At 46.6% G+C, this 22,747-nt stretch overlaps 1 protein-coding gene across 7 annotated transcripts in view; it reads left to right on the forward strand.

Annotated features, from left to right (window-relative positions):
• The window catches only part of PRKAG2 (protein kinase AMP-activated non-catalytic subunit gamma 2), a 291,223-nt gene that overhangs the window by 127,495 nt on the left and 140,981 nt on the right, over window positions 1-22,747 (forward strand). The window contains exon 1 of one of the 7 annotated variants that reach the window (XM_053260026.1): window positions 938-1,369. The exons of the other annotated variants lie outside the window; for them this stretch is intronic. Within the exon in view, the coding sequence (XP_053116001.1) occupies window positions 1,276-1,369 (94 nt within the window). The 5' untranslated portion in view covers window positions 938-1,275. Of the gene's footprint in view, window positions 1-937; window positions 1,370-22,747 lie in introns of those variants that run through there. 7 annotated transcript variants of the gene reach the window in all.

Consider the following 22,747-nt stretch of genomic DNA (forward strand, 5'->3'; position numbering starts at 1 on the left):
TCAAATGCTCCAGACATTGTATGTCAATACCAGGTGTTGCTGTCATGAATAAATGTTTATATGATGGTGCATTGGATGCATTTGTAAATGGCCCAGCCCCTTAAAAACCCAATATCAGGTTCAGCCAATGTCGTATTACTTGTTTTCAGTGTAACAGCCCATGAAAATCCTCTTAATATGGAGCAAATGTGGCCTTTTTAATGAAGAGGAGTCATAGATGATTTTTGCATTGTCTCCCATTGTTGCTTTTAAAAGCTTGCAAAATGGGGATTCCCCACAGAATTTTTTAAAAAAATATGTTTTTGAGCATTTGTCCTTACCCATCCATACATTTCGAAGCCTCAGGCTGCATGCTTTAACATTCTCCAGTGTTTATTCCATAGACATGGAGAGGGAGCCAACCCTTCCAGGGTACTGCCCCCTCTCCAGTTTCCAAAAATGGATTGACCTGCCAGTTGTGAAACTATCAGCACTCAGAGTAGCTTAATTCACCACTCACCCTTCCTAGTGAGTCCTGAGAGCCCGGTGTCTCTTAGGTCACCAGCAGGCTGCCCGCCCGCCTAAAGACCTAGGAGACATGAATCAAAATAGTTGTGTGATGTCATAATGGGAATGTGCGCTGGCTAATGGGTGCCAGGAATTGTCTGCTCCAGAGTGGTTTCCTTTTACAGTCTTTTTAAAAGAGACATCATGCCGAACTGCACATGGCAATTACTTTCAAGAGATCCCGTGCCTACTTTGCTTATTCAGTCTTTTCTTTAAAAAGAGGTGGACGGCTTATTGGCCTGCCACAACCCCTCTCTGCCTGAGCTCATCCGCTTGGTGAAATTCCGTTTCAGCCTCTGAAGCTTCTCTTTGGACTCCTTCAGGATAGAAGAGCGGTTGCTCAGCAGCTTGGGCGGGCTGTTTCAGCTGCTCCCGATATCAACAGATGTTGGCAAGCTAACTTCTTACTGTGCATTAGGAATGTATAATTTCCAAGCTGCTCTCAGCTCAACTTTTCATTGTTAGGGCACAGTGTATGATGCTTCCTTCAGGATCAGAGTTCTGAAGTGGAGGAGGCTTAACTCTCTTTCTTTTTTAAAAATAAGTACTCCTGCTGGTTCAATTTAGTTTTTTGGATTTATTGGTTTCTTCCTTGGACTCCTCCACCACCCGTGTTGACAAGCTTGGTTGACGTATTCCCCACTGCCCTCTGCTCCACCTGTGAGTCGTATTTGCTCTCGGATACGGGGTATGACTGACGGCTGCTGGTGCTCGCGCCTGCTGTAGTCCATGAAGCGGTTTGGCAGTCTCAGAGGAAGCAAGAAGCGCAAGGATCAAGGCAGGAGCTCCGAGAGGCGTCAGTCTGAACCCCATGGCCTTTTAGGTAGGCAAATACTATCTTGCACCTTAAAACCGGGGTTTGATCCACCCTTTGGTAGCAGTGTCAAGTAGCTAGGATTCAGGATGAATTCCAAGTTATGCTTGGGGTGGATTGAGTGCCTTGGGGGGCTGAAATGTGAATGAATGCACAATGTTTTTCACCTGGCAAAAGACGATGAAGCTGGTCTGTGCATATCTCTCAAGCCAAGAAATACAACTTTCATCCTCTGCTCCAAACAAAGATAATTGCACACTGCCACCGCCCCCCCGCCGCCGCCATTGCTTTTCAGCATTTCAGATAGGCGTGTTGAATAATGCTCTTCCCAGCCTGTTGGTTGTCAGTTTCAGTTTGCAGTTAGGATGCATAGGGTCTTAACAACGGTAAGCAAAAGACTAAGATGTTTTACAAGCAGGTTGTTTAACTCTTTGAAATAAAAAACCTGTAATGGTGTCACCATCTTCCCTCTTTAAACTAGAGGTGTAGGAGAAGCCCGAGGACTGGTCAGGGGCCTCCTCGGCAGGTCTTTCCAATGATGGAGTCCCTGTTTTAGAGGATGCATTCCTTGCAAATACCCTGATCCTACGGACATGCTCAGCTGCCACAGAGTTCACAACTACATGCAGCAACGTAGTTGCAGTGCTAGTGTAAGTCTGTGCTGCTCTGCTCATTGCCGGCCACAATTCTGCAGGCGTGTCCCACCATTGGTAGATTGCTCTTGGTAGGTGGCCATCTGTTATGGCCAAAACAGCTTGAAGACGCTCTGTGAACCATTTGTTCCCCTGATGTATCTGTGCCACAGCTTCCTCATCCATTTCTGTGGTGTACACCTTGTGTTGATGGCTGCTGCTGCTGCTGATCTGGTAATGCTGCCTCTCACTGCTGAGTCTGTGCAAAGTGCTGAATGCCAAAGGTTGTGAGTCTTAACTTGTGATGCACCATCACAGCAACTTAAGCGATATGATCACTGGAGTAATCATGCCCTCCAAGGATTTTTAGATGATTGCTGTATTGTCAGTCTGTTGATTAACTATAAGAACATGTTGATGCCAGCATGAAATTGTGAGGATAGTTAATGAAGGATGGGCATTAATTTTCAAAATGGGTTGAAGCCTGATCATCTCACCCCAAGGGCCCTTCTTCCTAGCCCAATGAGAGAAGGCTACTTGTGGTTATTCAGTGGTGAAGAAAAAGCACCCTGGGCATGCTCAGCTTTGTTGTTTATTACGGCTTCACACATTTGTGGCTGGACTTGATAGCACTGAAAACAGTTTACAAGACTATGCCATGGTGATCCCTAGTCCAAATGCAGCCCAAATGATAGCTGTTTCTCTCTCTCAAACTGGAGGGGTGGGGGAGAGAATCACTTATTTTCCCAGATCTTCTTAAACACAATGCCTGAATCAAAGCAGAGTGGATGGTTTGTAACAATGCCATCAGTGCTAAACCTCTATGCAGACAACAGCTCCTATAGACAGTCTTTACAAGTAGCTAATTACTAGGTGAATCATACTGATTGACTGCTTAATGCCTGCAGCCCTTCCCTGCTTGAAAGCAAAGCAAGAATTTTTCAGTACTTTTGATATTCTCATTTCCCTTCTCCATTTTCCTGAACTTTGAGACCAGTTGTATATACAGTCACTTTCAGTTAAACAACCTGTTTTAAGTGAGCTTTGTGGCTAGTGAGCTGAACCAAAAACCACAGATTACTATGCAACTTATGCTGTTTAGCTCTTGCACTTATCCTGACATGGAAGAAAGTGTTGCTCCTGTCCTCTCATGATGGCAGAGTAGCCTCTCATATGATTCCCATCTGAGGGACAGCCTAAGGTGGTAATACGACACAAGGAAAAGTAAATTACTGCCAGAATTATCCTGATGGTGTGCTCGTTTTTTCCAGTAGAGTATGGTGCATGTCACGAAGCTGCAGGTTATGATTCCAGTATCTTTCAAACTTTCTAGCTTCAGGGCACCTGTTCCACACCATCTGCTTTGCTCAGCACCCCTGCTCATTAGCCATGAACTCTTTATCCATCATAGAAGATCCTAGGGTGTATCCCAGGGAACACTTGGTACAAATGGGATGCCAAATGCGCTTGTTTGGCTTTATAGTCACCTTGTATGAACTGAGAAATAATATGCAGTCTGCATGGAGGTGATCACTGATGACCATCCTGTGTGTCTTTCCATTTATGTACACACAGCTAAAAACCTATGTGTACAATCTTCATGCACTGCAGCCTGCATATGAAGTGTACTTTTTATTTCATATACCGTACAAAGGCGCTTTCCATGTACAAAGCAACTTAATGTATGACTCCCAAAGCCATTGTTTGGGAATATCTTTTTTTAGGACCAACCAAAAGAACACAAAGCTTGCTACTCATATTTTTGTGTTGTTTTGGTTAGTCCTTCCTTGTATGTTTGACAAGCTCCCTGAGGGCCAAACTACAAGTTATGCTAGAGTACTGTGACTGGAATGCTCAGTGTAATTTTCTTCTATAAAAGTGGCCCAGGAGGCCCTGATTTGGATTAGGGCTGCATTACAGGCTGCCTGGGGTGGGTGGGGAGGAGAGGCAGTGGGGGGGCGGGGGCAGGGAGAGGAATCCAGCACATTCCTCCTGCATTGCGGCTCCACTGTAAATTGCCCCTCTGAAGCTAGAGAGGAGAACTGATCTTGTGGTAGCAAGCATGACTTGTCCCTTAGCTAAGCAGGGTCCGCCCTGGTTGCATATGGACGGGAGACTTGATGTGTGAGCACTGTAAGATATTCCCCTCAGGGGATGGAGCCACTCTGGGAAGAACAGAAGGTTTCCAGTTCCCTCCCTGGCAGCATCTCCAAGATAATGCTGAGAGATTCCTGCCTGCAACCTTGGAGAAGCTGCTGCCAGTCTGTGAAGACAATACTGAGCTAGATGGACCAATGGTCTGACTCAGTCTATGGCAGCTTCCTATGTTCATATTAGTGGCAGAAGGGGAACCATAGCCATAAAAGTTAGAGTAACTGCTAAGCTCCCAAAAGAATCCTGATGGCTTTTTAGAAGCATATATGTTAACCTTTACATAGATACCTGTGCAAAGACACACCTGAGACTGGGAGCAAAGGTAGCATTGTGCTACCTTTGTTCCTCCACCCCACCCCGGAGAGTCCTTCCTGCTAATCTCAGATGGGTTTAGGCTGACTATGGTTACTTTAATAGTGAACAAAAAAGATTATACACATGCTTAGAGGCAAGCTGTTGTGACTTTATCTGCCCCAGGACAGAGCCCTACCCATTCAGGACAGGTCCTGATATTAAGTCTTCATGATCCAGGCTCTCTCATGATCCAAGCTATTTGTCGTGACTCTGGATTTCAGGACCCTTCAAATGGCGACAAGGCAGAATGTTTAGGAGGTCCAAACTTGAAGTCATGTGGACTTGTGGAAGAGGCAAATTCCATGCTAGAAATGATTAAGAAAAGGACTGAAAATGAAAGTGCCAGTATCATAATGCCCAGATACAAATTTGTGACATACCCACGCTTCAGTTTTCTGGTTGATCCATCTCAAAACCATATCGAAGAGCTGGAGAAGGTTCAGAAAATGGCAACTCAGATGATCAGGTGGCTGGATCACCTTCCTGATGAGGAAAGACAAAAGCATTTAGGGCTTTTAGTTTAGAAGAAAAGATGGCAAGTATGAAAACCATGCATGATGTGGAGAAAAGGGATAGAGAGAAATTTGTCTTGCCACTGGTGCTCTTTGGTTGTATATGGTGTGTTGAATTCAGTCCCAATGGCTTAATTGTGCATAATCCCTTTACATATGCCCCAGATTGCTCCCTTCTTCTCTTCCCTTGGCTTAGGAGAAATCTTGCTGCAGACCTTGATTAAGAACCCTGCCAGAGAGCTGTATATATAACCATATAAATAAAAGTCAAGCTACTGACACCTTGAGGCTATTCCCATGATCCTTGGAAAGCAGGCTAAGGGAGCTTAGCTCGCTTTCCGTGGATCGTGGGAACCACCAGGCTTGCAGGCGAGCCCGGTGCTCCCAAGGCGGATAGCCCACCTAAAATACCCTCCCCTTAAATGAGGTTAACCGAGTGAGCGCTCCGTTAACCTCATTTTGTTGCTCATGTGTCGCTGTGGTGTGTGGCGACACATGAGTAGACCCCCGACCAGGAGGCTGCAAGCAGCCTTCCAGGCTCAGGGGTCTCTCCAGGATGCGTGATGGAGCCAGCAGCCATGTGGGCGGCCAATCCAGCCGCCCAGCTATGAACGGCTGCTCATCTGTGAAGAGAACAGGCTAAGCCCGCTCTCCCCGCAGATCCGGAAGAAGCTCTTCTGACAGATTGTGAGGAGAGCTGCAGTGTGCAGTCAAATCAAGACTCAACATTCAATACTGGGGGGCCTCAGTATTATGAGAAAGAGTTTGTTACTCGTAAAAAGAAGCCAAGGGACGGAAGTGTAGGGGTTTGAGAGGCAAGAAAAGGCCAAAAGGGAGCTGATGGTTGTAATGGTCTCCAAGGTTGCAATTGTCTCCAGTGGTCTAGTATGGTTTGCAGTGAGTTTCAGATTGTGACCGGCTGTCATTTTTCTTTCACCAATCTGTGTGTCGTTCAAACATTCTACCTTGAGGAAATCTGCTTCTTGATTCATTTGTCTGCTAAGAGGCCTCCGCTGTGCATCTGCTATACAGCCTCTGCATGCTGCAGAGGATTCTAGGGTGAGGAAATGCTAAGGTACATCACAGGGAGTGCCAGCCTGTCCTCTTGGGCCCTTACCCTCATCTTGTAAGAATGGAGGGCCAAGCTAGACAAGATGTCAGAGACTCATAAGTAGATCTCCCATCTCTTTGACTTTCTCGAAGAACCAGCCCCAGAGGGGCCCCAAACTGCATTGTTGGGGATGGGACAGTGGCTCCGTGGTCAAGTATCTGCTTTATATGCAGAAGGTCCCAGGTTCAATCGCTGGGAGCATCTCCAGGTAGGGCTAGGAAAGAGTCCTGCTTGAAACCTTGGTGAGCTGCTGCCAGTTCATGGAGACCAGGGCTGCATAGCTCCAGCCCTCAAGCTGTTTTTGGACTACAACTCCCATCATCCCCAGTGGTCGATAGAGATGATGGAAGTTGTAGCTGAATATCTACAGGAGGGCCGAAATTGTGTAGTGCTTGTGTAGGCAATTCTGAGCTAGATGGGCCAATGGTTTGACTCAGGAGAAGGCAGCTTTCTGTGTTCCTGTTAGCCTGCATTGGGACCACAACACTGAAAGAGAGAGGGTTAATTCTTTCCCTTTGTGTTGTTCTCCTGATGTAAATTGGCTCCCGCAAGCTGCCATTTGTCCTATAAATCGGGACAAGCAGTAGCTTAAGGGAGCCAATGTACATTCAGAAAACAATCCAGGGTATGACGGGTTCGCACACGCACACGCACACACACACACACACACACACACACACACAGAGCCATCATTCCGATGCAAAAAAGTCTTATTTTTAAAGAAATGCAAGGAGATGGGAGCAGTGGTCTCTCTAGTTCTTTTAATCTCTGTGCGGAATGAGTTTTGTTCTGGGTGGCAGTATCAAGGCAGTATGTGCACACATGCATTCAGATTGGGGCCCTCCTGATTCAACCTGAGTGGGATCTAAAATTAACTGAGTGGACATCAAAAAACTTGTGAGTGCACACACGTTACAGCTGTGCACAAGGTGGTTTGGCTCTCTCTTCTTGGAGCGCCGAACCAGCTTGATCTGCCAGCGTTTGAACTGGTTTGAAGGGTGGGCAGGGGAGTTGCTTTAAAGGACAGGGAAGGTGTTGCCTACCTGGCAGCCCCCACCTCACCGCTTTCCCCCCACCGGTGCTTTCCAAAACAGCGGATGCTCTGGGCTTCAGTGTTCCTGCGTCGCCACTCTCATGGGCAATGCGCATGGCATGCTCATCGGTCATGAGCATGGCAACGCTGATTGGGGCGCAAGCAGGAATGCTGCAGCCCAGTGCACCCAGCCTGGGTGAGTTTTGGAGAGTTCTGGTGGGGGGAAAGTGGCAGGGTGTGGGCTAACAAGTAGACAGAGCCTTCCCTGTCCCTTTAAGCAAACCCTCCCAGGAGTGCACGAACAGTTCGTACACATCTCTAGCGCACGCACACACGCCTTAGAAGGAACAATGGATGGGAGATCTGAACAAGTATCCAACATCTTGTCGACTTTGGCCCTGACAGTGCACTCTGGAACACACTCAGTGCTCACCCACAGCTGAACTTTGAGGGGAAGGTTGGGATTTGTGGGGTTGGAGAAGCTTGTTCACTGTACCTGCTGTTCTCCTTGAGGAATTCCTGATCAACTTCCAAGGGACTCCAAGGTTTTCTCAGAACCCAGCCTGAAAAATGAGCAAACTCTCTGCTAGTTGCCCAGTGTAAGGGAAATTTCTGGGTCCTTTTGACTGTCAATATGGCCAGTTGTTTTTTTAAGCAGGTCAGCTCCCGATTGCTTTTCCCCAGGGGGCCATTTTTCTTTTTCAGGCAAGATGAGACTAATGCCCCCTGCCCTTTAAAGGACACCATCTGTTCAGGGATCGGTTGTATGACACACATGAAAGATGCAAGGTTGAAAGGAGTTCTCCTCTGATGGACAGTTCAGCGCGGCCTCTACTGTCAATGCTGCGGCTGTGAAAACATCTGGAGAACCTTCATTTCAGCACAACGGCGAGTTTAAAAGGACCCACCTGTTCATGTTGACACTCAGCTGCTGACTCTAGTACTAATCCAGGGCGATGTGGGGGGTTCATCTATGCTGCCCAATGTGCTAGCTGCAGTGTTTGGCCACTTCAGGCTGACTTTTTCCTCTGTTGCCCTGGGTGCAAAAGGGTACATAAAACCCAGCTCCTGCAATACCAGGTATCTGTCAAGCTCATTCCATCCGTATTGGCTAGTTGTAGCCAACTGGAGCTACCAAAGGCTCAAAAGGTCGTGTGCATGAGCCTTGTATTCCGACCGTCTGCGATTGCACTGTGCACTAGCAGAATTTGATATCTAGCCAGTTTCTGTCTCTGATCCCTTCAGATATAATCTTCAAAGCGTACTTAGTGAAATCTCAGAAGGCAATTGCGGAGTGAGAAGGACTTCCAGTGGTTGGAGGGAGAGCTTCATTGCTCTGCATAGCTGCTTTCTGCCTCGCCTTACCAGCACCAAACTATTATGCAAAATAAACAAGTATATTCAGACATTCGGGTGACAGGCATCTCCCTTAGTTGTTTGGAGGGGTTTTGGGCATAGAATTAAGATCTTTAAAATATTTTGCATATACAGCTCTCTTTGTCAACCATTTGGCTGACAAAGCTGCAGGATCTTGTACTGAGTGCAGAATTCTGCATTCTGTGATTTTGGGGGAAAGCAGGTTTCTAGTCCTGAAGACATTAAAGTGCCTGGGGAAATGTCTAAATATCTCTCTAAAGTCAACAAGAAGCTCAGTAGATTTTCTAGCCCTGCATGCCTCTCCCCGGGACTAAAAGATGCAGATTAAAGTATTCAGACTAAGAAAGTATAGATCTGCTTGGTTAATTCATACAGCTTGCAGAATTAAGCTTTTCTTGGCATACTGTTCTGTTTACACACAGGCCTGCTAGTATCAGGCTGCTGCTGTAGTACTGTGCTTTCACATTCTTTGCCGGTGCTGTTTTCTTGAAGTGTTTGCCTTTTTGTTCTAGTTCATCTTCCTTGTGTTATAATTATTATTATTAATACCTGGGCCGGGCACAGAACATCTGCGCCTCTAGTTCTCCCCTGCCCGCCACCACCGTTTTCTTTCCTCGCCCGCCACGTTCTTCCCCACCCACTCCTGCTGCCACTTTCTTCTCCCCCAGCCCACCGCCGCCGTTTTCTCCCCCACCCCCGCCATTTTGTTTCCCACCTTGGCCACAAGCCTGTCCACCGCTGCCACTGCTTTCCTCTCCCCTTGCCGGCAGCTCGCTCGCAAACTCTTGCGAGGGCTGCCACACATGGGATTAGCGATGGGTATGTCTTAGAGAAATACATACATACATACATACATACATACATACATACATACATACATAACCATCTGTGCAGATGACAAATTACAGCCTCTGCCCCAAGGGGCTTACAACTTACAAGGAGCCCCTGGTGGCGCAGTGGTAAAACTGCCGCCCTGTAACCAGAAGGTTACAAGTTCGATCCTGACCAGGGGCTCAAGGTTGACTCAGCCTTCCATCCTTCCGAGGTCGGTAAAATGAGTACCCAGAATGTTGGGGGCAATATGCTAAATCATTGTAAACCGCTTAGAGAGCTCCGGCTATAGAGCGGTATATAAATGTAAGTGCTATTGCTATTGCTAAGTGCTAAAGAGACAATGAAGGAAGGGATGGGCAATTGAATGGGGTGAACAGGGGGGAAAGGTGTTATTATTTCGGTTTCACCTGGAACATTCCCATCCTAAATTCGTATTGCAGAAATCCCAGTTACCTCTAGGGAAGGGAACGTGCCAGAGGAGACTGCCCCCATGCTGCACACATCTATGATCATGCTCTGCTTAGAAAAGAAGTGCAGTGGTGTAGCTCACATCAGAGCCCTTGAGCTCATCTCTTTATTAGCCTGCTCCTCTATCGGCCTGCTGAGTTGACAGCAATTTCAGAAAATGTACACCAGTGGCCTGGCTGATCAATGCCAGTTAATCTTGTATTACAGACAACTCTGGGACCTGGATGCTGTGAGGCTTCAGAGCAGCTGGTTGCAGTGTGAAAGGAAAAGATGTGATGGATTGCAGTGTTGTATGTGAAACTGTCGTCGTCGTCCCCCCCTCGATTTTCTTTCCACAGATTCCTGCCCCCCAAGCAACTCTCTCAAGCTTACCATGAGCAGTTGCTGTTCTTGTCTGAAGGTGTTTCGTATGTCAAGAGTCTTTCTAAGACAGTCACGTGGCTGGCTGACATGCAGACTACCACTGCGCTAGTGAACTTTAGAGAGTTGCTTGGAAGGCGGGAATCTGTGGAAAGCAAATCCCAGACTAATGGTGCACTGTCGCACGAGTGGGGGAAGGAGTGATTTTTGCCCATCTTCCCTTCCCTCTGAAGCCCACTGTGTGTCATGGAAATATGTCCTGGAGGATCACACAGACCTCGGGGACGTTTCTGCAGACACACAGTGGGCTTCAGAGGGAAAGGAGACTGCTGAAAATCACCCCTTCCTCCACCTATTAATCCACCCCTTCCTCCACACTGTTAATCCTGAACTCAGCACTGCTGCACAAGCACAGTGCTAGTCTGGATGTCAACCACTGCCTACCATTTAGTCTCTAATTTAAGGCTTTATTGCTCATTAGAGAGCACAAACCCTTATTAAAATGATGTGTGAAATGGCAGGCCTGAGTGTGTGGGCACTGATGATTATAGGATCTGGACCACATTCCTGCCCCCACTCCCCGATGTTTCAGTTCCTTCACAATCTATGCCTGCAGTGAATTAAAGCAACTGACATTCTGCTCCGACAAGCTGGGAAGAGCTTCAAAGGGCCAAGTTATAGAGAGACTATCAGGACAGGCTTGGCTGCCAGAATTCATATCAAAGAGCTACCAAGATGTCAGTAAGCTTTAGATTTCAGTGTCTGCTTTTAAAATTCACCTATCATTATAGGGCATAGACACAGGGCTTTGCACAATACGAGGACCAGATGGAAAGGAGGTTAGGGCCTTTAATAGCTGTGTGTAGAGAAAAGGAATTTCACCCAGTGAAGCTTGTCAAGGTGCCAAAATTCCCTCTTCTGCTCAACTATTCTAGGTGCCATACAGGAATCTCTGGCCGTGTGTGTGTGTGTGTGTGTGTGTGTGTGTGTGTGTGTGTGTGTAAAATCAGCATTCCACACTAAAATTTGTACACCTTTGGCATGGACAGGTGGAAAGGTGTGATATAACTCTTCAAAAGAACTCCATGAATCAAGCTGAAATATGTGACTTAATGATATATGCACATTAAACCAAGCTGGATATTTCACTGTTCAACTTCTGCTTTTCTTGGAAAGGGCAAGGAGCTTGTTCATACCTGAGAAAAAGGTGAAGGGTATATAGGCATAATGACTCTTAGACAGCACGTTGGACGCTTCATCCTCTTCCAGAGTTGCTCGGGAGCATGGAGACCTAACATAGGAACATAGGAAACTGCCATATACTGAGTCAGACCATTGGTCTATCTAGCTCAGTATTCTCTTCACAGACTGGCAGCGGCTTCTCCAAGGTTGCAGGCAGGAGTCTCTCCCAGCCCTATCTTGGAGATGCTGCCAGGGAGGGAACTGGAAACCTTCTGTTCTTCCCAGAGTGGCTCCATCCCCTGAGGGGAATATCTTACAGTGCTCACACATCAAGTCTCCCGTTCATATGCAACCAGGGCAGACCCTGCTTAGCTAAGGGACGAGTCATGCTTGCTACCACAAGATCAGTTCTCCTCTCCTAAAGACCTAAGTCAGCAGATGACCATGAGGTCTCATTCACTGGCCTCTTACAGGTTTTTTGCAGTTACAGGCTCACTGCATCCAAAGGTCAGAGGGCTTTGTCTTTGCTTTTGAAGTGTAGGGTTTGATCCAAAGTGAAATTCAAAAGAGAATGTCGGAGTTCCTCTCAAGGAGAGACATCAGAGAATTTTCTCAGGCAGTTTCCGCACATCCAAGCTTACTTCTAAAACACATCAAGAAATCTCCATGTTGAATGTCCTGCATTTATGGGGATAGTTTATTTATTTATTTCATTTACATTCTGCCTTTCTTCCATAGAACTGAAGGGGCATATACAGGGCTAGGGACATAGGAAGCTGTCTTATACAAAGTCAGATCCATTGGTCCATCAGTATTGTCGACATTGACCGGCAGCAACTCTCCAAAGTTTCAGGCAAGAGTCTCTCCTAGCCCTACCTAGAGATGCTGCCAGGCATTGAACCTGGGACCTCCTGTATGTAAGCATGCATATGCTCTTCCACTGAGCTATGGCACGATCCTCTAAAGTGAATATCGTGCAGCACTCACCCATCCAAATGGAAACCAAGACAGACCCTTCTTAGCAAAGGGGACAATTCATGCTCACTACCATTAGACCAGACAGTCTTCTATCCATGGATTTACCAGACCCAGACCTGCTAAGTTTCAGCCCTGTGTGTTCAGACTGTGCCTTTCTTCCCAGAATGATGATGGAGAACGTTGCATTCTGGAGCTACTGAAACGTTTGCTTTCCTTACCTGTATTTCAGCTACCTTCATTCTTGGTCTCTCTGTTGCTACTGGCTATGCCTTAGTTCTCACAAACAGCAGGTGAGGGAGGATTCCTGTATAAGGCCTGCACTGCTTCAGAGGTGGAGGCTCACAAGACTGAATGCTCCTCCACACAAAAAGAATGCCCTGCCCATAGAAAACTGGCATGTCTAACTGGGCAAAGAGGCACCTTTACCGTGGTGATTCTCTTTATTTAGCAGGAGGAGAGTAACTGGCCCTATCCACCCCCAGCACAGTACTTCCAGTGACTGTTGCTGGTGTCTATCTTATGTTTTACCGAATGTGAGCCCTTTGGGGACAGGGAGCCATCTTATTTATTTATTGTTTCTCTTTGTAAACCGCCCTGAGCTATTTTTGGAAGGGCGGTGTAGAAATCAAAATAATAAGAAGAAGAAGAAGAAGAAGAGGAGGAGGAGGAGGAGGAGGAGGAATGCTGCAAGTCCATCAAACAGTAGAGGAGGAGAAAAGAGGCCTTGAAGAATATATCAAGGACAGTGAAGAAGATGCACTTAAAATGGACAATAACGAGAAACTATTCAACACCAATGAAAGAAAGCAGTCCTTCAAGAAAGAACAAGTCAAGAACCGAGCAGAAAAATGGAAAAATAAGCCACTGCATGGTCAATATTTGCACAATATAAGTAGAAAATCAGACATCACCAAGACCTGGCAATGGCTTAAGAATGGCAACTTGAAGAAAGAAACAGAGGGTTTAATACTGGCTGCACAAGAACAGGCACTAAGAACAAATGCAATAAGAGCAAAAGTCGAAAAATATACCACAAACAGCAAGTGCCGCCTTGGTAAAGAAGCAGATGAAACAGTGGACCACCTAATCAGCTGTTGTAAAAAGATCGCACAGACTGACTACAAACAAAGGCATGACAAGGTAGCAGGGATGATACACTGGAACATCTGCAAAAAATACAAGCTACCTGTAGCCAAACATTGGTGGGACCATAAAATTGAAGAAGTTGAAGAAAATGAAGATGTAAAAATATTATGGGACTTCCGACTACAACAGACAAACATCTGCCACACAATACACCAGATATAACTGTAGTCGAGAAGAAAGAAAAACAAGTGAAAATAATCGACATAGCCATACCAGGGGATAGCAGAATAGAAGAAAAAGAAATAGAAAAAATCACCAAATACAAAGATCTACAAATTGAAATTGAAAGGCTGTGGCAGAAAAAGACCCAAATAATCCCAGTAGTAATTGGCGCCCTAAGTGCAATTCCAAAACAACTTGAAGAGCACCTCAGCACCATAGGGGCCACAGAAATCACCATCAGCCAATTACAAAAAGCAGCTTTACTGGGAACAGCCTATATTCTGCGACGATATCTATAACAGCAGCAACAACATTGACAATAAAATTCTGGCATCCTAGGTCCTTGGGAAGGACTTGATGTCTGGATAAAACAAACCAGTCAATAACACCTGTCTGACTGTGTAAACAAGAGATAATAATAATAATGGCAGGAGAGGGCCCCTTGGCATCTAGTTCACAACGTATAGGGATTTTTTCTTTATTTTATTTTACTTTTTGCATGGAGGAGCATTCAGTTGTGTAAGCCCCTGCCTGCAGTCTAAAATGGTACAGCCCAGAAATAGATTTGTCTCCGTATCTCTGAGATCTAGTGGTGGGCCTTGGCAGAAGACACATCTGACTCTCGATGGAGCAAAATTGGGATGTCCTCAAATCCCTTTCGGTCTTAAATATTTACTTCTTGGATTCATTCAGTCAGTCGAGGGATTGCAGCGATTCTGGGTTTGTATCTGCAAGCTGTCACTATAGCAACCCTTTGTTCGCCCAAGTCTCGCAGCTAAAAATAGATCACCCTGAACCCAGGGAAAGAAATCAAGGGAAATCAAAGGGGCCAGCAGTACGTGAAAGCAGCAGAGCCGAGTGATGGACTTCACAGTGATGCTATAAAGCAGCCACAGCCTTTTTGAAACCTAATAAACAAGGAGTTCCAGAAAACTAGTAACAGAGAGGAACTGTCTTAAGTAAGAAATCAAACTGTGTCATTACACTTGAAGTCCCAATCTGCTGCACAAGTGATAGGCAGCAATTGGTGTGTGCTGGGCTTCCTGATCAATTAGCACCAGAAGGGAGGGGGGCTGGCTGTGCACTGACTAGCTGGAAGCAAGGAAAGTGGTGGGCAGGATCCATTGGTACATGCAGATTGACCCATATTGCACATGTGCAGAGTCCTCTACTGAAGTGAAATGAAATAAAACAGGAAGCTGCCATATACGGGGTCAGACCATTGGTCTATCTAGCTCAGTATTGTCTTCACAGACTGGCAGCAGCTTCTCCAAGGTTTCAGGCAGGAGTCTCTCTCAGCCGTATCTTGGAGATGCTGCCAGGGAGGGAACTTGAAACCTAGATGCTCTTCCCAGAGCAGCTCCATCCCCTGAGGGGAAGATCTTCCAGTGCTCACACTTCTAGTCTCCCATTCGTATGTAACCAGGGCAGACCCTGCTTAGCTAAGGGGACAAGTCCTGCTTGCTACCACAAGGCCAGCTCTCCTCTTATTTGAAGCCTACTTCCATTGCAGTTATTTGAAGCCAGTTTCCATTGCATCAGATCGTTCTGACATTAACTTTGCTTTGCTTGCATCTTTAAGAAATGCAAGACCTCTAAGAAATGATCCTGTGCAGTTAGGTCAGTGGGGAAAGGCAGGGCATGGACCTGTGGCACCCTCAAAAGCCTCAAAGGTTTCACTAGGTTTGGGAAACCCTCTCCTAGGCCCCTGCATCTGTCGTATTTTAATGACTGTAGTGTTTTCTTTACAGAGAAGTGTGTTCCTTGGCCTGTAGAGAAGATCTAGGAGAGGGGGTCATTGTGGCAGGAGGAAAGGCTTGCTGCAAAAGATTTCCTCTCCCTATCATGCAGGGTTGGACCAGTGAGGCCAGCATAAAGGCTGTAGGAAGGCCTATTGAGTTCTGCTCAGTGAGGAGGATTAGAAGTAGGAGTAGAAGGTTTATGCAGAGAAAAACCCAAAGGAGGCAGAAAACCAGCAGTGTAGAAACGAAGGGAGCAAATTTATTTTTGCTACCTTCATTTTATCCCATGAGGAATTTCTTAGGGCGGCCCAACTATCTTATCAGTTTCTGACCTTGTCAGCAGCACATCCATAATAAGAAACTGCTGTGTGGCAGTGTGTGAACTGGAATTAGAGATGAGATAATCACACTGAACTGCTGGAGATAATGTAAAGGCTGCATGGCATATGCCCTCATATTCCTTTAGGCAAGAAGAAGCTGTATATGTGCACAGGCACGCCCTTATGTGATGGTCCCTTAGCCTCCCCATAGCTGAGCCGCATCAAAGCGAATTCACGATTCTTACTGGAGATAAGCACAGCTTCTTGGAATTGCATTTGCAAGGTATGTGAAGAATGACACGTGAAAAGTGACCCTAAAGCGGCATCTCTTGTGGAATACAGTAATGTAATCCTTGGTAAGTGTCATCAGTGTTTGGGCTTCCCTAATGAAGTACTCCTCAAACTCCATTCAGGCACCACCCTGGGCATAAACCTTCAGCTTCTGGACAGACAGAACTAGTCTCAAGCAAACTGAGTTTGGCAGGCGAGGATTTGGTGTCCCACTGATTGATTAAGAAACACTAACAGTTATAAAGGACACATTGTCTTGCAGACCTTTAGCCACTGATCAAAGAGAAGAAGGTACAAAGAATGTTAATTAATGCCATATTAATGAGGTTGCACTACCCAAAGCACAATCTGCGTCATGAAATGGTTGTGTACATGCCTCAGTGTCGGGAGAAAGCCAGTGTTTTACTATATCACCAAGAGTGCCAACATGCATACAAAACTTTAGCTGAGGTCTAACTGGTGCCAGATCGTATTATCTCTTGCATCTTGCATACTCTGCTTGCAAAACGTTTTTGAATTCCTTGCTGGCGTGAAAAGCTCGCCCCTTCAGATTCCATTTATGTCCCTGTCTGAAGCGGTGATGAGGTGGCTGAGCAGTCCAGGTCAGACAGCTTTGCTCTGCTGATGTTCATGCTGTTGCCCGAAGCCACACTTGCCCAGCTTTGCTTTGTGCTGTATACATTCCTATCATACAGCTCGTTTGTCCTCCCTTCATGCCTGAGAGGACTCTGGAGAATGAGACGAAAGAAATTTATGCTCCTTGTGGGCTACAGGATAAGTAATCCCCAGCCAGATTGTCCTAATGAGTGAATCCATGGCTTTCATTACACTCTGGCATCAGTTCTGTTTGGCCTTCTGTTATCTTTCTCAGCTTGACTTAGCAGAAGAAAATCCATATGGAGCTGCCTTATACTGAGTCAGACTATCGGTCCATCTACCCTAATATTGTTTACTCTGGTTGGCAGTAGCTCTCCAAGGTCTCAGGCAGAGTTCTTTCCCCACTCTCCTTAGCATACACTTTTCACCTGGCCACAGCTGTATTTACAGAATGGGTTCACCCCAGCAATAAGTAAACAGTTTTGGGAAGAAGAGCCCAAAGCCAGCTCACAGAGAGGGTACAAGGAACAGGAGCGATCTTCTTGCTGCATCTGTTTCTATGCATATCACTTTACTTTATCTGGCACCAGGCTGTATGATATCAACCAAGCTGCCCTGTTCCTGTTAAGATTCGGCTTTGCTCTTGTGACCGGTTTCCCTGGAATGTCCCTCTTTAGCCAAATCTTGGAGAAGGGGCCAGTAGCAGAGCACATGCTTTGTGTGCAGAAGGTCCCAGGTTCCATTTCTAGTTAAAGTGGTCTGCAAAAGTCTTCTTTGGATAGCTTCTGTCAGTTGGGCAGTACTGGTCTAGATGGATAGAAGACATCTTTGTATGTTCATCTTAGGAACACAGGAAGCTGCCATATACTGAGTCAGACCATTGGTCTATCTAGCTCAGTATTGTCTTCACAGACTGGCAGCAGCTTCTCCAAGGTTGCAGGCCGGAATCTCTCTCTCAGCCCTATCTTGGAGATGCCAGGGAGGGAACTTGGAACCTTCTGCTCCTTCCCAGAGCGGCTCCATCCCCTGAATGACTACCTGATACTCATGTATATACAACAGGTATATCCCAGGTTCAGGACTCAGTGCAAGCTTAATTGCACTTAATTGCAAGCTAAATTACAAACCCCCAAGCTAACTTGGCAAAGAGGCACCTTTTTAATGTGGTGTTTCTCTTTATTTAGCAGGGGTAGAGTAACTGGCCCTATCCACCCCAGCACAGTACCTCCAGTGACTGTTGCTGGTGTCTATTTTGTGTTTCTTTTTAGATTGTGAGCCCTTTGGGGACAGGGATCGATCTTATTCATATATTATTTCTCTGTGTAAACCGCCCTGAGCCATTTTCGGAAGGGCGGTATAGAAATTGAATTAATAATAATTATAATTATAATTATAATATAATAAAAAATAATAATTGCTGATGAAAGAAGCTCTCCAACATCTGGCAGCCAAGGATAGCTCTCTCATTTCCTTTTGTCCACACCTTTTTCTTTCCCTCTTGTGTTCTGCAGGGTTATTATCTGAGTCTGGAGGTGGGGCCCCCAGTATTTTGCGGGGGTGTAGTACATTACTGTTGTTACTATTAACATTTTAATCCTGCCCTTTCAAGGAGCGTTTCAATGAGTGTTGTACCTGGTGGTTTCCTTTCCAATTTTATCTTACCAACAGCCCTTTGGGGTAGGTTAGACTGACAGACGATGACTGGCCAAGATAATCCAGTAAGCTTCATGGCTGAGCAGGGATTTGAACCCAGGTTTCCCTTGTCCTAATCTGGCATGAAAACCACTGCATCTGCTGGCTTAATGCAGATGAGCCATTAAAACATGGTCTGTTACAAAGAGGGTTAAGTCATAGTGTGCAAGACAGACTGCAAGGCATATTAGGACTTAGATACCCAATCATGCTGTCCATTTCCCTCATCCCTGAGAGGTGGAGGGGGTCACCTGCATAGAGCTTGGTATCAAGACTGGGGCCAGAGGAGCAACCTCCAGCTGTCTCCCTGGGAGATGTGACTCTCTGGGGTCCTCCCAGTGCATTCCTGGGATTACAGTAGAGTTCTATTTCGAGGAGGAGGAGGAGGAGGAGGAGGAGGAGTCAAGATCAAGGTCTGGGCAGAACTGACACATTCCCAGTTCCCTACAGATTCGAGTTACATTTCGCAAAGTCATTTCCCCTGAAAGAAACCTTTAGGGGATTGTCAGATATGCCCCCTTGTGTTGTGATAGGATTGATTTCATTTTCTCTATAAAGCATCCTTGGCAGAAGGATGCTAAGCCTGCCCTTGAAATAGCAGGTTTAACCTTGAGGTCTTGGCTTGATCGCAGGATGTCAATAATCACACAGCTAAACCGAGGAATTGCTGTGGCACAAGACACCGGTGCAGGGGCGTAGCAAGGTTGGAGTGGGCCCATTTATATGTATAACCTATGTGCCACAATAGAACATCATCCTAATTTTTTTTTTTTAAGGTTGTGTAAATTGTGGATGATACAAGTCATTTAATGGTACTAGAGAAAGACATGCTGTTCTGGTAGCTCCAGGTCATCAATTTCGGAGGATGAATACAACTGAAGGAAGCCCGGGCGGGTGCACGGCTGGGGGAGTCAGTCATGTGACTTGCCTCTGGTGGGGGTCCAAGGCTACTGCTGAGCTGCAGCCCCATCTCCAAGTAGGGAAGTCAGTGCTGCCCAGCATAGTAGTGAAGTTACTACTCTACATGACAGCATGGAGGAGAAGGTTAACCCCCTTCTCCCTTTGCTGTGGTTCTGATTGTGAACTCCCATGATTGTTTTTAGTTGGGGTTCTTTTTAAGGCGTCAGGAATCCCAAGCAAGCATGGGATTCGACAGTGTACAGAAAGTAGCATCTCATTTGGTCTCTAGTCCATATAGACTACTTAACAACATGTGCTGGATTATGAGTACTGTGTAGTCACCTTAAGTGGCGCAGCGGGGTAATGCTTGACTCACAAACAGAAGGTTGCCTGTTTGAATCCCCGCTAGTACTATATCGGGTAGCAGTGATATAAGAAGATGCTGAAAGGCATCATCTCAGACTGCGCGGGAAGAGGCAATGCTAAACCCTTCCTGTATTCTACCAAAGACAACCACAGGGCTCTGTGGGCGCCAGGCATCAAAATCGACTTGACGGCACATTTTACCTTTACCTTTATGTGGCATCTGCGTTGAGTTTCACTGTCACAATCTGGGGTACCAACACAGCAACTTAACTGAGGTGAATGACAAAGAGATTCCTTCTAGGCCTTTATTCCCAGGGCTCCAGCTCCTCCTTTTTGGGCCTGACAGAGTGGTTCTTTGTATGCTTACCCTAACAATGAAAGGACAAAAAGGTCACAGCACTCTTGGTTTCCTCCAGGTGCACAAGCCAGCTTGTCCACCCCATCTAGTCCTCCATCTGCCTGCCAGGAGGTCTCAACCACTCTCAGACCATGAGAACAATTCTTGTAGAGGAAGCATAAACACACCTCCTCAATAAGTAGTAAAGGTAAAGTGTGCCGTCAAGTTGATTTCAACTCCTGGCGCCCACAGAGCCCTGTGGTTTTCTTTGATAGAATACAGGAGGGGTTTACCATTGCCTCCTCCCGCACAGTCTGAGATGATGGACCGGGTCTCACGATCCAGGAGACCCGGTTTTGGGCTGTGAGCGGGAAGAGCGGGTTAAGCCCGCTCTCCCCTCTCATGAGCGGGGAGGGAGCCCTGGGCCCCCCGGATTGGCCGCCCACACAATTGCCGGCTCCGAAACGAAGCCGGCGGGGGCTGGGGAGCTCAGGGGCCGCGTGGCCCCCGGAAGCCCCAGTATGCCCTGCACGCTTGCGCAGGGCATACTGGGGAGACCCCCGGAGCCGGGAGGTGGCTTTTTGCCTCCTGGTCAGGGGTCTACTCACGAGCAGATCGCCCCGGTTTGCGGAGCATTCTGCAAATTGAGGAGCAAACCCAGGCTAAGGGGCGGGCTACAGGAGCGGGTTAGCTGCTCCAGAACCACCGGGCTCGGCTGCGAGCCCAGTGGTTCTGACGATCAGCAAAAATCGGGCTAGCGGAGGCTAGCCCAATTTTTGCTGGTCATCAGAATAGCCCTGATGCCTTTCAGCATCTTCCTATATCACTGCTGCCCGATATAGGTGTCTCCCATAGTCTGGGAAACATACCAGAGGGGATTCAAACCGGCAGCCTTCTGCTTGTTAGTCACACATTTCCCAGCTGTGCCACTTAAGTAGTACCAGTTGCTAAAACCTTTCAGTACAATCTGCCAGAGTTAAACATTTAGTCCTGTTGATTTCAGTGGGAGTAATCAATTACCACCTGCAATTTGACTGGTGCTAAACTTTCTGGGTTGTGCCATTTGATGAAGTAATCTATATCTTCCAAACGTAATGTGCAATACAGTTCTCAGGCGCTGGAAGGTTAATAAAATAAAACCCAGTGACTGGCATCCTGACGAATGGTGTGCTTGCTGAAGGATGTCGCACAGGTGAGTTCCGCTTGCATTCCAGACTTAATGTTGGGCAACCTGTGACATGCCTCAGCATTTTTTAAGGGACCTTTTGTGTAAGAGCACCAGAACGCATTTCCACAAATCCCTGTTTTTTTAGCACAACTGTGCAAACTTCTTTTGCTAGAGTAACTTTGTTCATTATGGAAGTGCTTTGTTAAGCAGGATGTCAGCCAATGTTTTTATCTAAATCTTATACTTTTTCTGCTCTGCTCTCCTGGGAGATATAGTGTGGACTTTGAAGCAAAGCTCTCATTGGAGGAACCTCAGCAAAGCAACCTTGTCCTGGGCTGGCTGTTTCTGTGAGTCGGGACATGTGGGATTTGAGTAGGAAGAGAACGGACTCTGAGCTGCTGGTGTAATAATTGCCAGGGGCAGGAGCCAAGCGGAGTGACATGCTTCCCCTCAGTGTTTGGAATGCTGAGCCTCCAGGAATCATTGGGCTGGCTGCATTACAAGGGCAGCAGGGAGTCACAAGAGAGATGGGCCATTGAATGCTTCCCGGGAAGCAGCAGGGAATCAATGCTGCGTCAGTTGAGATCTAGAATCTTGAAGCCATATTTGGAAGCTCACGGTCTGGGGGAAGATTTTTTCCAGTAGCATTGGTACAGCTTGCTCACTCATTTGAGGGACTAGAAAACCCCATGCTTCTAGCCACACAACCATTTAGAGAGACATCAGATGTGACGCTAAGCATGTGACAGAGCTTTATCCCCCTGCCCCACAAATGTCAACAGCAACTGCAGAAGGATGTGATCAGAAATGGGACTGCAGCATGTGGGTGGGGGAGGGGGAGATATTGCCCCTTCCCTAAGCACTTAAAATCGGAGCCAGAGAAGCATTCCTGATGTATGTTCCTCTAGTCTTGCCATGGGGAAAGGGGAGAAGGGAGATCTCTGCCTCCCTCCCCACTCTAGTTGCTTCAGGGCCCTTCATTACCCGGGAGAAGGAGTGGGAGGGGGCAGCAACAGAATGGCAAGGCAGGTTTGTGCAGCATAGTAGCTTTCAGTTTGCTGATTTGCTCCAGCAACATATATGTTAAAAAGTGATCCCAAGGCATGTTTCCGGCACTTTGGGCTTTTGGGGTGGGGCTGGACATCTTTCTCAGTGATTCTTGGTTTTTGTGCAGTTTCCTTCATATGGGTTACAGCACAGTCCTGAATACCAAGTACCCAACTTGCAGAAGGTTGCACCTTCCCCAACAGCATAATTTTGAAAGGCCAATCTGTTCTTTCAGCGCTCTCAAAATGTTTTGGAGATATGTTTGAAGACATGCTGCAGAATGGTGGAATACCTCTTACAGAGGCGTATCAATGGAAAATAGTGCCTATGGCAAGCACTGAAATTGCACCCCTGTTCAAGCATCTGACACTTAATCATCTGGCAAACTAGTGCTTCTCACCCATAATAATCAAGGGTTGATATGAGAGGCAAACATAGCAAAGACTGTTAGACACTTTTGCAATTCAGAGTGCTCTGCTAATGATGAAGTGGGCCATAGTGGTACACAGTGGTGAGAGAGAGGAGGGGTGGTATTCCAGACATGCTCAGGAACAGAAGATGCAACTGCTCGTTTAGAGATCCACCCCCAAAAAGATTATAGGGCTCAAGAACATGAACTGCCTC

This window comes from Hemicordylus capensis, chromosome 6, assembly GCF_027244095.1.
Source record: "Hemicordylus capensis ecotype Gifberg chromosome 6, rHemCap1.1.pri, whole genome shotgun sequence".
Lineage (NCBI taxonomy): Eukaryota > Metazoa > Chordata > Lepidosauria > Squamata > Cordylidae > Hemicordylus > Hemicordylus capensis.